Source organism: Bison bison, unplaced genomic scaffold (assembly GCF_000754665.1).
Source record: "Bison bison bison isolate TAMUID 2011002044 unplaced genomic scaffold, Bison_UMD1.0 scf7180017864209, whole genome shotgun sequence".
Lineage (NCBI taxonomy): Eukaryota > Metazoa > Chordata > Mammalia > Artiodactyla > Bovidae > Bison > Bison bison.
The window spans coordinates 1,714,674-1,730,408 of NW_011494781.1; the positions used below are offsets into that span (position 1 = coordinate 1,714,674).

The 15,735-nt window shown below is 42.9% G+C and overlaps 1 protein-coding gene across 1 annotated transcript in view; it reads left to right on the forward strand.

Moving 5' to 3' along the window:
* The window catches only part of SHC3 (SHC (Src homology 2 domain containing) transforming protein 3), a 183,825-nt gene that overhangs the window by 100,042 nt on the left and 68,048 nt on the right, over positions 1-15,735 (forward strand). The window contains exons 3-5 of the mRNA XM_010844831.1: positions 6,369-6,432; positions 8,908-9,027; positions 12,521-12,574. Of these exons, the coding sequence (XP_010843133.1) occupies positions 6,369-6,432; positions 8,908-9,027; positions 12,521-12,574 (238 nt within the window). The remainder of the gene's footprint in view (positions 1-6,368; positions 6,433-8,907; positions 9,028-12,520; positions 12,575-15,735) is intronic.

Consider the following 15,735-nt stretch of genomic DNA (forward strand, 5'->3'; position numbering starts at 1 on the left):
CACAGGCACCCAACTATTCTTGGGAGAGGGGGAAGGAGCTGTCAAAGAAGCAAGTTCAGACCCTCAGTCATGTCCAACTCTTTGTGACCCCAGGGACTGCAGCATGTCAGGCCTCCCTGTCCATCACCCTCTCTGAGTTTACTCAAACTCATGTCCATTGAGTCGGTGATGCCATCCAACCATCTCATCCTCTGCCATCCCCTTCTCCTCCCTCCTTCAATCTTTCCCAGCATCAGGGTCTTTTCCAATGAGTCCGTTCTTCGCATCAGGTGACCAAAGTATTGGAGTTTTAGCTTCACCATCAGTCCTTCCAATGAATATTCAGGACTGATTTCCTTTAGGATGGACTGGTTGGATCTCCTTGCAGTCCAAGGGACTCTCAAGAGTCTTCTCCAACACCACATTTCAAAAGCACTAATTCTTTGGTGCTCAGCCTGCTTTATGGTTCAACTTTCACATCCATACATGACCACTGGAAAAACCATAGCTTTGACTAGACGGACCTTTGTTGGCAAGGTAATGTCTCTGCTTTTTAATATGCTGTCTAAGTTGGTCATAGCTTTTTTTCCAAGGGGAAAGTGTCTTTTAATTTCATGGCTGCAGTCACCATCTGCAGTGATTTTGGAGCCCCCAAAAATAAAGTCTGTCACTGTTTCCACTGTTTCCTCTTCTATTTACCATGAAGTGATGGACCAGATGCCATGATCTTAGTTTTCTGAATGTTGAGTTTTAAGCCAACTTTTTCACTCTCCCCTTTCACTTTCATCAAGAGGCTCTTTAGTTCTTCTTCACTTTCTGCCATAGGGGTGGTGTCATCTGCATATCTGAAATTATTGATATTTCTCCTGGCAATCTTGATCCCAGCTTGTGCTTCATCCAGTCCAGCATTTCTCGTGATGTATTCTGCATAAGAAGCAATGAGAGTGCCTATTAGAGGAGTCTGCTGCAAACCTCAGTCCTGGCCTGAGGGCCCAGACCCAGGGCTGGCAGTGTCCCTCAGTGCTCCCTGACTTCTTTGTATGCATCCCCAGACCTCTATCCCAGCTGTGTCCAGAGGATGGAAGACACCTCCTTCCTTGGCCACCAGGAGGTTTTGGGCTCCAGACACTGCTAACAGAGGAGAAGAGCTCTAACTTTAAATGATGTTCCAGGCTTTAACTATTACACTGGTACTAAACATTTTAAATCACTGAAAATAGGAAAATGAAGTCATTTGTAAGTGATTGAGGACATTTTCTTGTCCAGAAGTGAGTTGACCAGATGTAGGGTGTGCCCAAGGGCTTCATCCAGAGCCAGGGAGGAGCTGGCTCCCTGAGTGGATTTAGACAGAAGATGTTTGGGCAGTAAATTTGTTCTCAGATTGCACCATCTACTTCTCCAGGTTATACAGAGGACAGAGAGGAGTTGGGCTGAATAGATCCCTGGGGCTCTCTACAATTTAGAGATAGAGTCATGGAGAAGGTGAGAAATTGACCAGAAACACTCAGGAGGGTGGAGCTTGTCAGAAGAGTGTGGAAGCAAGAAGTCAAGAAAAGTAAGTATGTCAAGGAAGTGAGGACAGGAGATCATGGGTCAATTTGGTGCCAGGGAGGGTGTTGGCGACTTTGCAGGGACAGTTAGTGTGAACAAGAGTGACTTGGAGAAAGCTGAGGGGGAAAAGGGAGGTGAGAGTGGAGAGGGCACCATCAACAATGCTATTGATAGTTCATTTAATGGAGGTACCGTAAGTTGTTGAACTGGTCCCATGATAGACATTGTTTCCCATCTGCATGTTAAAGACTTTGCTGCAATCAGTGGTGCTGTATGTAAGTCTTTTATCTTGTTTCTGAGTGTATTTAGAGGATGCATTTCTGAAGGTAGAACTGCTGGATGAAAGGGTCTAAGCGTCTTTCATTCTGTCAGGGATATGACCAGTCTGCTCCCATAGAGGCTATACCAACTTACACATTCTCACTGATGTAGGTACTTTACCTACAAAGTCTTATCAAGCTTAAATCTTTGGCTGTGAAAGTTGATTTTTAGTATAAGCTTTAATTTGTATTCTTACTATGGTAAAGCTGAGAATCTTGTCATATTTTCAAGAGCCATTTATTTCCTGTGTGAACTCTTTGTTCATATCTTTTACCCATTTTCCATTGGGTTTTTGATGTTTTCTTTATTGACTTATATTAGGACAGTTATCTCTTTGATTGTGAAATGTTGCCATTTTTTCTTGTGCATGAAGTTTTATGATATTGTGTCAATATTTTCTTTTCTGGCTTCTGTATCATTTTAAGAGATTTTTTAAGTCTTCCAAGTTTTCTTTTAGTACTCTTATGGTTTCATCACAAACAAATTAAATTTGTGATCCATCTAGGATCTATTTGCATACTTGTATAAATATAAGATAGGAACTCAACTTACTTTTTCCTAGATGGTTACCCAGGCACTTAAATGACCTCACTGGGTAACTTTTCCCCTCAACTGATATACATTACGACATTTATTCTGTAGGGGAGGAAAAAACTTTTGTGCCCTACCCTCCTATGTTCTTTGCCTGGGACCCTAAAATAAAGATTAACAGAAGACAGAGTAATGAGAGAAAGATGAACTGTTGATTAAAGCATGCAGTGCATATACACACAGTGAAACTCAGCAATGAGTAACACAAAGAAGTGGTTAGAACTTGGGCTTATATCTTAATTGAAGGATACATCTGTACAGAATTGACAAGGCACAAGGAAAAAGACTGAGTTTCTAGGGGTGACAAATTGTGGGAAGATAAAATGCATGAGGAAACTAATGGAAGATAATAGTTAGGAACAAGGTTTGCTATGCAGATTCCGCTGGTGCATTTCTTAGTTGATCAAGGTCTAGCATTGTCTCCGGCTTCCCTGGTGGCTCAGAGGGTGTAGAATCTGCCTGCAATGCAGGAGACCCAGGTTCGATCCCTGAGTCAGGAAGATCCCGGGAAGAGGAAATCGCAACCCACTCCAATATTCTTGCCTGGAGAATTCCATGGTCAGGCCATCAGCTACAGTCCATTGGGTCACAAAGAGTAAGACATGACTGAGCAACTAACCCACACACACAGCATTGTCTCCAGTTGTCCTTCCAGGTACAGAGGAGAAAGAAATGCCTTTGAAAATTCATGTCCTAATTTTAGGCAAATAGGGGAAGTGCAGGGTGCTTTTCTTATATCTGCTTCTTCTCAATTGCCTTCAGCTCAAAATGATCCTTAGACCAGAGAGGCATATTTGAGGGTGGCAAGTTCTACTTATCTACACATTCTACATACCTCTACTTTTTGTTTCTTCATGAAGTTGATTGCAATTTGTGATTATATGTGTGTGTTTGTTGCACACCCAACCCACTAGAATATGAGTGATAAGTGTAGAAATAACCCAGATGTCCTGTTTTTCTTCTTTTTATTGTTTTAGTCTATAAAATATGTGTGTGTGTGTGTGTGTGTGTGTTTGGGGAGATAAGGTAGGCAGCAATGAGATTGTGAGTAGGGAATAAGGTGATGCTGCATGATTTCAAAGGATCTAGTACTGTATTCCAATGAAAAAGCTATTAAATCTCAAGGGTACTGGCTCTAACGATAAGAATTTTAGACTGAAAAAGGGACGATGGTGAAATCATGAGAAAGTAAAGATTAGCATATAGGGCTGGCTATTGAAGCCAGTAATTGTACTCTCAGATGACTCTGGAGGTGCCAAACATTCCATTTTCATATTAACTGAACTCCAAGGTCATGGTTGACTTACCAAAATGGGATCTCACTGGACAGAATGTTAGGATGCAATTTCCATGATTAAAAACAGGGCAAAAGCACAACTGGAGGCTCGAACTAGGATTCAATGGACTTATACAAAGGCTAAATAATGATTGCTAAATGAACCAGTTGAAATAATACTCATCACCAAGAGGCACTCTGCTAGGGAGTAAGGAGGGACAATAAAAATTGTTACAGTTAAATTAGACTTTGAAGTTCAAGCTAATTTCAGTCATCTAACTATTGTGCTTATTAATAGTTATGTCACATTTCTATTTCAAACAGAAATGAATACCATCAACCTGATTGAAATGAGAATTCACACTCATGAGGAATACGGTCATTAGAAACAAGTTTCTGCCAATGATGAAAGGAGAGCATTTTTCTGAAAAGTAGCTTGGTTTGCAAACCTCCTTGGGGATTCTAAAGACTGGCTCACAAGGGGGATCCCTAGGACTTCCCTGAGTCCCTGAGCTCTGAGACATTTCTAGAAGGTCTTACATTTGCAAAGTTTAAGGCCAAAAGATTGAGTCTCTGAACATGCCCTGAGATGGCTGCTTATCTGTCTATGGGAGGGATAGAGATAATGGGATTTGTTTGATAGACCATGTTTATTATTTGCAACATTTTCACTGCAATCCCATTCTTAATGCTCACTGGTCTTTCCCAGCTCCCTAAGTGGTGCATAGGTAGCCAGGCCTGTTGCCCAAGCTTCGTGGCTTGACTCCGTGGGACATTTGATGATGTGTAAAAGCTACATACTAAAGTAGACATTTGACATTTCTTTCTTGAAGCCTGTCATCCAAGACCAGTTTTTTTCCTCTTGCATATTGGTGGAAGGGAAAAGAAATCTGATGCTTACTAGGGGTATTTAAAAAATGACTAACTGGAAATTTTTCACCAAATAATGTCTTTCTAGCCTGCTGGGACTATCAGAGACTGAACTGCTTTGCTCAGCTAAATATATCATTTAATATAACACACACAGTGCAGACAGGCATCAAACTTTTAAAAAATTAAACAGATACAATATAGTAACTTTTTAAAAAATGCATGCTTCTCTAGAGAAATGACTCGACTCTATTCAATAAGGCGTTTACCTTTAGAAAATACTTTGGATGATCATTTTGAGAGAACCACTTTTAGAATAATAGTATTTTAAAATAAATGACTAAGGATAAACATAAAAAAATTTGTTTCTTTCAAATAAACTTTTTCTGTGTCATGATGATTCATTGTCTACAGTTTTTATGGCATCTGAACTTTTAGAATAGTATTTCTTTCTCTTTTCTCTACAATGAGTTGAATGGCAAATGTAAAGCTTATCTTAATAGTCTCTTGCTTAATTTGACAAGGTCATATTTCTCTTAAAAGCATTCTATTGTGACAGTAATAATGTTTAGATGATAGAAATAATTGCAAGAAGTATTCAGCTGAAAAAGTTTTGAAATGTTACCGAGGACCCATTATCTTCTTTATTATTCAATGTGTCTCCAATTCCTATTTATTATTTTTTTTAATGTTCTTTTACTATTTTGTCCTTTTCCATGTGGGAGTTAGAAGTTAACCCAGCTCTTTTCGGGGCTCCTGACTTTGAGGCCTCACTTGGCATATCACTTATCATGTCTCACTGAGGCTGAGTCACAAAACTGTGCTACACATGCATTCAAGCACCCACCAGAGCCACGTTCTGCCCAGCTTCCAGCATCTGGACTATAGCAGCCTCCACCTGGTCTTACTTTTGTACCCACCCACTGCTCCTGTGGGTGCCCGGGGTGGCTCAGTGGTAAAGAATCTGTCTGCAATACAGGAGACGCACATTCGATCCCCGGATCAGGAAGATCCCCTGGAGGAGGGCATGGCAATCCACTCTAGTATTCCTGCCTGGAAAATCCTATGGACAGAGGAATGTGGCAGGCTACAGTCCACAGGGATGCAAAGAATTGGACATGACTGAGCATGCATGCACTGCTTCATGCCTCCTGCCCTGGACAGGCCTGTGGGTCAGATGCTCTGCAGCTGGTCCTCCTGTCAGTCCCCCTTGGTACCTACATTCCTTGTCTCCTTCCTCAAGACTGTGCCCAGCACATTGTAGCTACTCTAGAAATGCCTGCACAGAGCCTCATTTCTGGCTCATTTGTATACCCCCGGAGTTCCTCTCCTCTTTCAAAACTCTCTTGATTTTATGATATTTAGTAACTGCAGAAGCTAGGAATAACACTCAGAGGACTGAATTTCTTTTAATTACATTCTGACTCACTTCAGAAGGATCTTGATCAATAGCAGTGCTTGATTAGGATTGGGCCTTGTGCCATGACCACAGCAATGGAGAGAACATCCAGAAAAGTACACTTCAGCGCTTCATGGCACTGATTTTCTAAAATGGAATCTTAACCAAATGTTGAAAAAGAAAAAAGCAAGTGTGGCATTGATACATCTCACAGCCTTAGGAAATGGTCATTGCAACAGATAGAACTATGATACTGGCAGTCAGACGTTCTAAGATACACTGCTTGTAGATTTTTTATTTTGTTTTTTGTACATGTAGACAATCTGGGTTATGTAATCCTGATGGATGTGATAAAATGGATCTCTCTTCCTGTCCTCTTAGGGAAGCCATCAGCCGGGTTTGTGAAGCTGTCCCTGGATCCAAGGGAGCCTTCAGGAAGAGAAAGGTACCGTCCTCCCAGCTCTATGTCTGCCTGTGTCTCCTTCGCTTTTCCCCACTTCTGTCACCACACAGCATCTTTAATCACATGCCTTGTTCAGTTTCTCTTTCCCCGTGGCTTGGCTGTTGTCACTTTTTTTTTTTGGCTGAGCAGTGGGGAGCCAAGAGTCATCTGTTGGTTTAAAGAGGGTAACTTACAGTGACAATGACTTTTGTCACTTTTAAAAACAAAAAGAGCTTAGTTTCCCTCTTTGCCATATGGTCGATGAGGACAGTTAGCTCTCAAGGCTAACTGATAGGGTTGCCAAAGTCAACACCCCAGGTCTACACTTAAAGCCCTGTAAACCAGGGCCAGATGCTCTTCTCAGCTTTTCTGTACATTAATTAATTTCATTAGAGCAACTCTTTGTCGTTGATGCCCTCAGGGATGTACTGGTAAAAGTTGAGCAACAGGCTCTTGAAGCTGGAGATGGAGACTGAGAAGCACTAAATTGGTCTTGTTTGCCAGTTTCCATGGTGTAAATGCTCCACTATGGCCAATTTCAAGCTCTAACCTGATATCCCTAAAGGGGAGTTAGGAATAAGTATGTTTTAGGTCACTGTTACACAACATCCCTGCCACATGTTATGGACATAAGTAACCTGAAGAGCACGGGCATGCATACTCAAGTCTCTTGGTCACGTCCGACTCTTTGTGACCCCATGCCCTGTAGCCTGCCAGGCTCCTCTGTCCGTGGAATTTTCCAGGCAAGGATACTGCAGTGGGGTGCCATTTCCTTCTCTAGGGGATCTTTCTGACTCAGGGATCGAACCCGAGTCTTCTGCATCTCCTGTACTGGTAGGTGGATGCTTTACCACTGAGTCACCAACCTGAACAGCATAGCTAATACATAATGTAGCAACAATTAAGAAGTGATGAGTTTTGAGTATTTATTGCTTGTTTTACAAATGTAATTGATTTAATTGTAAGTCTACATAAATTAATTTTAGGTAGCAGCTCCTTTTAATGACCAGCTCATGTTGTTGTTCAGTCACTCAGTCATGTCCAACTCTTTGTCACCAGCTCATAAAACTCCTAAAAAATTAATAATTGGCTTTCTTTAGCTAGAACAAACCAGCTCTAGAATACCACTGGCTATCTCCATTTTACAGATGATAGAAACTGAGGTACAGGGATGGGAACTTACAGTGTGAGAAGGTGGTGGAGCTTCTCAAGCTCAGGCCGCCTGGCTTCAGGGGTTGCACTTTTAATTCCTTGACCTTTTCATCCTGAAGGTGGTTGGACCAGAAAGGGAAAAAAAAAAAAAACAAAACTTGGTTAAGAGAAAACATAGAAAAACTCCTTCCTTAAGTGTCTAGTATATATGTAATTAAATACCCACCATCTGGACTTTTCTAAGCCTGGACTGAATGGTGGGGAGTTCGTGCATCCCTGTCCTCGAGTCTGTCCCAAGGGTGAGGTTCTGGGGCAGGTTGTGTCATTGCCTCCGCTGCTTCCAAGGCTGTGGGTCAGCTCTGTTTTCATAGCTTGCAGACATTTGTGAACCCACAGAGTAACTGGATTTCAGGCAGATATTTTGGATGAAGGCTCAACTTGATGCGCTAGCCTGTGTTTCAATCAGCCCAGGGCAGACATAGAGGACCAGGCAGGCTCCAAAATTTTGCAAACAGGAATGCTTTTATAGTCACATGGTACTTGACCAGCAGTTCTCAGGGTTCCCTCACGATCCTCTTGACAAAAGTGGGGGAAGCAATTTCTATTTTGAGGCTCCACTCTGGTATACTTAATCAGAATCTCCTGGGTGGGCCTCAGGCATCTCTGTTTTTAAATAGCTCTGGCAGGGGATTCAAAAATAGTGCCTGCCTGGTTAAGAACTAGTATGCATTGGCATCTTAGAAGAGGGCATGTTCTAATCTGAAAAGGAAGGATGGTGGGGCAGTTGGTCCCTGTGCCAAGGACAATTCTGGAGGACTGTTTAATGCACCAGTTGGAGCAGAACTGGGTCTGTCCGTCCTTGTGCTGGCCCCAGACCCAACAGTTTTAACTGGACCATTTGATTGTTCATCAGCCCCATGAGCTGGCCCATTTAGTCTAGTCCTGAGTAGTTTCCTGGTGGGATGAAACCAGTTTCTGAGGCTGCAAAACTTGTGGCCCGTGATGCTTTTCTGAGGCTTATGAGTGACCCCCATGAGACTGCATCCCAGACGAGCTGCCTGGTGTACTGACACCTCTGACCTTCCTGCAGGGTCCTCATCTCAGTGTGTGCATGTTAGGTGTTTTAGTTTGCATACTGCATACTCTAGAATTGATGTGTTAGGGTCAGATCTCACCCTCCCAGCTCATTTCTGTGACATTGCCTTCATGGGCCTGATGAGAGGGGATGGTGGAGGTTGGAGGTGTGGCGGATAGAACAGCGTGGGGGCCCTGACAGTGTGGCCTCCCTAGAATGGAAAGCTAAAATAATGCTTCTTCATTTCACAGCCTCCGAGCAAAATGTTGTCTAGCATCTTGGGCAAGAGCAACCTCCAGTTTGCAGGCATGAGCATTTCCCTGACCATTTCCACCGCCAGCCTGAACCTGCGGACGCCGGACTCCAAACAGGTCTGTAGGTGCCCAGGCCCTGCCGTGCCCAGAACCTCCAAACCATGGCTGCTTGAAAGGGCTTCCCATTTCCAGCTTTATCGGGTCCCTGTGAAACATATTTGTATAAACTTTCACCAGTCTACAAACTCTGGCCACTTTTAAAGTTCATCAAGTGAGTGATAGCTGGAATTGGGTCTTTTGAATTCTGATATAAACCTTTTTTTGCTGGGGGAGGGAAGGAAAATGCATGAAATCAGTGATATACTTAGAGTTAAAAAGAGGTGTATTTGTATATGCAGAAGTTTCCTATCAATGTCCCTTTGCCCCATTTTGTTTTCTCTTATGCTGTATTTTGTTGGTTCTACAGCCCACATTTAATTTTCACATTTATCGTCTTTGAAATGGTCACATGCTGTGGTTTTATTGATAGCATTTTTAATTTCTTAGTGGGTCATTATTTTGGAGGCTCTCGCGGTTGAGACTGTCATGGAGTTGACGTGACATGGTGCATCTGTGGCATGCCCAGTGTGGAGGGGTCCTGGCTGACTGAGGTGGGGGTGATGAAGCTTACTGAGGCAAACTCTGTTAAGATAGTTGGGTTTTTCCACATTGTCTGTCATTTAAGTTTCTTTGACTGTTAGTTCCTTCAGCTGGGAAAATGGGTGTATGAGTAGCTATCCTGGAACCAAGAGAACTTTGGTTCTGAAGGCCAAAGGAAGTAAAGGAGGTGAACACGCTCAGCTCAGTCTGGGTTTCTGTTGGCAGCAGTGTAATCTGGGATTCAGGTGTGTCTCCTGAATGGAGGAGGCTGGGCAATCCACAGACCTCTGAGTGACATACTTCCCCACTCTGCAGTGTGTTACCAGGGATGCCCAGGGTTACCTTCATCTTGCTAAACATAGTCATATTTATTGATTTCCACACCCTCAAGTAAGCAAGCAGCATGCCCAGCTTCATTTAGGATGAATAGGACACCACCTCCAACCCCAGATGCTGAAGTAAATTCTAGATCTGGCATAGAAACGAGAGGCAATGCCTAGGCTGTGCTTTGGCATACTGCATGCCACTTCTCCCTCCATTCCTTTGTTCTCACTCAACTGATGGATAATTCCTTCTCACCAGCCCTTCTGAGGGATGGGTAACCAGTCCTCTGGTGGTAGATTAGAAACATGCAATGGGCTCAGCCTTTCTCTGGAGCTGCCTCTAGCTGAGCACTGTGGTGACTTGGGGTGTAGCACGCTTGAGCATGAAAACTAATGAGATAGGTTTCCTCAGGGTTTCCCTCACATGCCCACTTTCATTCTTTTTTTTTAAATTGAAGTATAGTTGATTTACAATGTTTTGTAAATTTCTATTGTACAGCAAAGTGATTCAGTTATATATGTATTTATATATGTATATTCTTTAAAAAATTCTTTTCCATTGTGATTTATCACATGATATTGAATATATTTCCCTGTGCCATAGTGTAGGACCTTGTTGTTTATTCATTCTCTATATAATGGTTTACATTTGCTAATCCCCGACTCTCAATGTTTCCCTCCTGCCCTCTCTCCCCTTGGCAACTGCAATCTGTTCTCTTCCATTTTTATTGCATGTGACTGTTGCATCTTTTGTTTCTAGGAATCCTCAGGCCATGGTCCTCAATTCTGTGAGATCATTGTAATTCCACATTATACTTCATGTCCCACCTCAAAAAATAAAAAGAGAGAGAGAGGCAGACTCTCAGAGCAGAAAGGATGAGGTCACAGTGGTTGGCCTTCCCCATCCTGGGGTAGGGGGCTGGTTGGGTATGTCCTGGTCTCATTGTCCTGCCCTTGGGAGGGTGTGCTAGGCTCAAGAGTCCTGGGAGATGCCAGTACAGATAACATGAGCACAGTCTGAGGGAGATTTGGCAGGAGCCAGAGCCCACATTCCTCAGCCTTTCCCGAGTTTAGGCCTGGCTGTAGCAAACTGAGAAGGAGCTTGAGTGGGCCTGCCCTTCCCAATCCAGAGAGACAACAGAAGTGCAGTGCTAGCTCTCCTCTGCAGAGCTTGCAAGGAGGAGAAACCAGATGAAACACCCTCAGAGCAAAGCACATCCTTTAGTTAATTAGCTCTCATTTTCTTACTCTCCTTTTCAATTTCTACTCTACCCAAAGGGACAACATAAAATCACACAGTAATGGTCATGTTGACCAAATGTGATGTCCATTTTATTCTGACATCTTTGATTTCCAAATCTCAGCTTTAGGGCTGCTTTGGAATAAAAAATTAAAACACTTAACAAGCAGAAATGAACAACTATAGAAGTCACCGTTTGTCATCATTGGGGGACTGCTACGTCCTCATCGCTCTCCTGGGAGCCCCCTACCCCTAGACTAGAGGCAGGAAATAGCTGCAAAAGGCAACCATTAGTTTGATCCAGCTGGGTTTGAGTACAGGCTACAGAGCTGGACTCACTGTTTTTATTCATGTATATGCTCAGGATTTTTCTAGATTATGAGTAGTTTTGTGAGTGCCAACAACTGAAGTAGGCATTTAAAAATATCTCATTTTATCTTGTAATTCAGTTATAGCTTTGCTTTGAGTTTTACTGGCGCACGATCAGAAAAATCCCTTGGATGGTAGGATTACGGCTCTGTGAATTCTGCCTGCCTGCCTGCTGGCGAGGGCCTGAGGGGGCTGTGCAGAAACAAACTTGGTTATGCTGGGCTGGAGGCAAGAGTACTGTTCCCACCCCCGAAAATTTACCTCAGTGTCACTGCATTGTCTTTGGAAAGATAAAAATAGCAGGGAAGACTTATGTAGCTTTTTAAATTTAGGGCAGCTTCTAATTTGCTCAGTGTTTACTGGATTCCTCTGTATGCTGCAGTTGATAATGCTAATGGAAATTTCCCATTTTAAAATTAACTTGGAACATTCTTGCTGGTTTTTAAATTGATCAATGACAAGAGTGCTGGAGAGGGCATGGATTGTGATCTTGGATGTAAGCTAATTCGTGTGCTCATGATACAAACCAGATGAAGCTGGGGACAACCACATTTCCCTCCCCTCCAGCTATGGGGTCTTTAGACCCATTGTCTTTGGAAACAAACTGCACAGTTTTGGTGTGTAGGTGAGACGTTTTCCTTCTCAAAGAGGCATGGTTATTAAGACCCTCTGTGTTCAGGTCTCAGCTCTGCCTTTTATTAGCTATAGAGCTTTGAGCCAACTGCTTGCTTAGCCCCTGGGGGCCTCAGGCTCTTCATCTGCAAAATGGGATTGCAATAGTTACATACCTCCCAGGGCTGCTGTGAGACATAAATTAGATAATTCTGGCAAAGTAGTTAAATGAACAGCTGATATGCTGTGAAAGTTCACTCGAGGGTATCTATTATTATTACTTTTATAATTGTTCTTTTCATTGGGTACCAATTTTACCAGTTTCCAGGACACCTTATTGATTTGTATCGTCTGTCAACAGTTTGTTCTCCAAGATGTGGGAAGGGTAATAACGGTGCATCTTGGTTTCTTGTTTTCGGCCTGGCAGATTATAGCGAATCATCATATGCAGTCCATCTCCTTCGCCTCCGGGGGAGACCCGGTAAGTACCCCTCGTGTTGTTTTTGCTTGTTTTCATCAGAGTTGCTGAGAAGGGACCCTGCTTCAAAAGCATGCCTCTTCGAGCCCTGTAAGGAAATTTAACTGTGATACCAGCTATTTCTGCTCCCATTCCATAAGCTCTTCCTATAGTTTTTTTTAGGGGTGACCCATGGCAGCGACCTACTATTAGATTTCATTTCATTAGTCAAAAGCTGTCAGAAGTCTCCGAAGCAGCGGCTTTCTTAAGGGACAGTGACATAGCTCCCTAGTTTTCAAAGTGGCCGCTGTGTGCCTGACTCTGCCGGTCCTGCTTCATGTACGTTTTTCTCTTGGCTCTCCCCCGGAGTTCTCCATTTGGGGATTTTAAGTTTATTCAAAGGCTGTGAATTTACTTACTCTGACTTATTCATGAATATTTGAAACTGGTATTTTTCTCTCCAAATTTAACACTGTCGTCTTTTAATGATTTGTTTTGCCAACAGGGAAGGAGTTGTGGAGAGAGAGGATAGAGAATAGGAGAATGTTCCAGTTTTTGTTGCTTCTTTTATTAAGAAGGTGGCATGACCAGGGAATTTGCTCTCCACATATGGTCAGGAAATCTACAATACAAGGCTAGCATTCAGTTTCAGGGTCAGGAAAACCATTCCTTCCTCAGGCAGGACAGTATTTTTGTTATCCTTATTGTTGTTTGTATTATTTTATCAAATTGTTGGTAGCCAGTGTTCAGATTTTATGTAAGGCTTACTGGTCCAAGATAGCCTGAGTAATCAATGCATTATATTAATTACTTCTTATCCCAAGGCCAGGGACCTTGTCTATTTCTAGCTGGGAAAGGGGATTTTTCCCAGACTCCATGTTTAACTCATATACCTTTCTTCCACACTCCTAGCTGGGTAGCCTGATTGTAAAACTGCTGTTGGCACATTGAAAGCTAAATCAAGGGAGTGATTTCTTCTGCTGGTTCCAGTCTCACATTTCCAAAGGACAGTGTAATCATGACATTGAATATATTCGCTATAGGAAAGCCTGTGCTTGCTGTTCTCTCGCCCACCTGCTGCAGCCTCCATGGAGGTATCACTCCCATCTCCCCAGCATCACTCAGATGCTCCTGCTGGGGAGATACAGGCTGTGTCTCAAGGGTCTGAGACAGAGAGATGCCTGAACCAAGGCCACTGGCAGGAGAGGGACTTGGCCACCCTGCAGATGGCTCTTTGCCCTTAAACCTCTGCTAAAGTGTCACCCTTATGGCAGATAGTGAAGAAGAACTAAAGAGCCTCTTGATGGAAATGAAAGAGGAGAATGAAAAAGTTGGCTTAAAACTCAACATTCAGAAAACTAAGATCATGGCATCTGGTCCCATCACTTCATGGCAAATAGACAGGGAAACAGTGAGAGACTATTTTTGGGGGCTCCAAAATCACTGCAGATGGTGACTGCATCCATGATATTAAAAGACGCTTACTCCTTGGGAGAAAAGTTACAACCAAAGTTACCTAGACAGCATATTAAAAAGCAGAGACATTACTTTCCCAACAAAGTTACGTCTAGTCAAAGCTATGGTTTTTCCCATAGTCATGTATGGATATGAGAGTTGAACTATAAAGAAAGCTGAGCGCCGAAGAATTGATGCTTTTGAAATGTGGTGTTGGAGAAGACTCTTGTGAGTCCTTTGAACAGCAAGGAGATCCAACCAGTCCATCCTAAAGGAGATAAGTCCTGAATATTCATTGGAAGGACTGATGCTGAAGCTGAAACTGCAATACTTTAGCCACCTGATGCGAAGAATAGACTCATTTGAAAAGACCCTGATGCTGGGAAACATTGAAGGCAGGAGGAGAAGGGGATGACAGAGGATGAGATGGTTGGATGTCATCATCGACTCAATGGACATGAGTTTGAGTAAATTCCAGGAGTTGGTGATGGACAGGGAGGCTTGGCGTGCTGTGATCCATGAGGTCGCAAAGTGTCGGACACAACTGAGTGAATGAACTGAACTGAAATTGTCACAGAATGACCAAAGCATCATTTCAACATCTTATTCAGTGCGTTTCACTGGCTTTAGCCCTATTTCATTCTTAGGGTCTAATTTTCAGAAGTCTTCCAGGATGCTTTCCTCTTCTTTTTTCCTTTCCTTTCCTTCCTTTATTTTCTTTTCAATCCTTTGATTTTTTACCATCCACTGCAAAATGAAATACCTCATTGAGATGTACGTTTAGAAAGTGGAAGTCTTCCATAATCAAGCCCATCCAAGGAGCACTTCTGAAGATTATATCAAGACATGATTACACACTTATCCTCTACCTGTGCTACACATATACTAGACATATACACATGTCTATACTTACATCTGTAGCCAGGTTTAATTATTTTGCACACATATCTATACTTACATATGTTCGGTTCAGTTCAGTTCAGTTGCTCAGTCGTGTCCGACTCTTTGCAACCCCATGAATCGCAGCACGCCAGGCCTCCCTGTCCATCACCAACTCCTGGAGTTCACTCAAACTCACTGTCCATCGACTCAGTGATGCCATCCAGCCATCTCATCCTCTGTCGGCCCCTTCTCCTCCTGCCCCCAATCCCTCCCAGCATCAGAGTCTTTTCCAATGAGTCAACTCTTCGCATGAGGTGGCCAAGGTACTGGAGTTTCAGCTTTAGCATCAGTCCTTCCAAGAACACCCAGGACTGATCTCCTTTAGAACGGACTGGTTGGATCTCCTTGCAGTCCAAGGGACTCTCAAGAGTCTTCTCCAACACCACAGTTCAAAAGCATCAATTCTTCGGCGCTCAGCTTTTTTCACAGTCCAACCCTCACATCCACACATGACTACTGGAAAAACCATAGCCTTGACTAGATGGATATTTGTCAGCAAAGTAATGTCTCTGCTTTTGAATATGCATTCTAGGTTGGTCATAACTTTCCTTCCAAGGAGGAAGCGTCTTTTAATTTCATGGCTGCAATCACCATCTGCAGTGATTGTGGAGCCCCAAGAATAAAGCCTGACATTGTTTCTACTGTTTCCCCATCTATTTCCCATGAAGTGATGGGACCAGATGCCATCCATGATCTTCGTTTTCTGAATGTTGAGCTTGAAGCTAACTTTTTCACTCTCTACTTTCACTTTCATCAAGAGGCTTTTGAGTTCCTCTTCACTTTCTGCC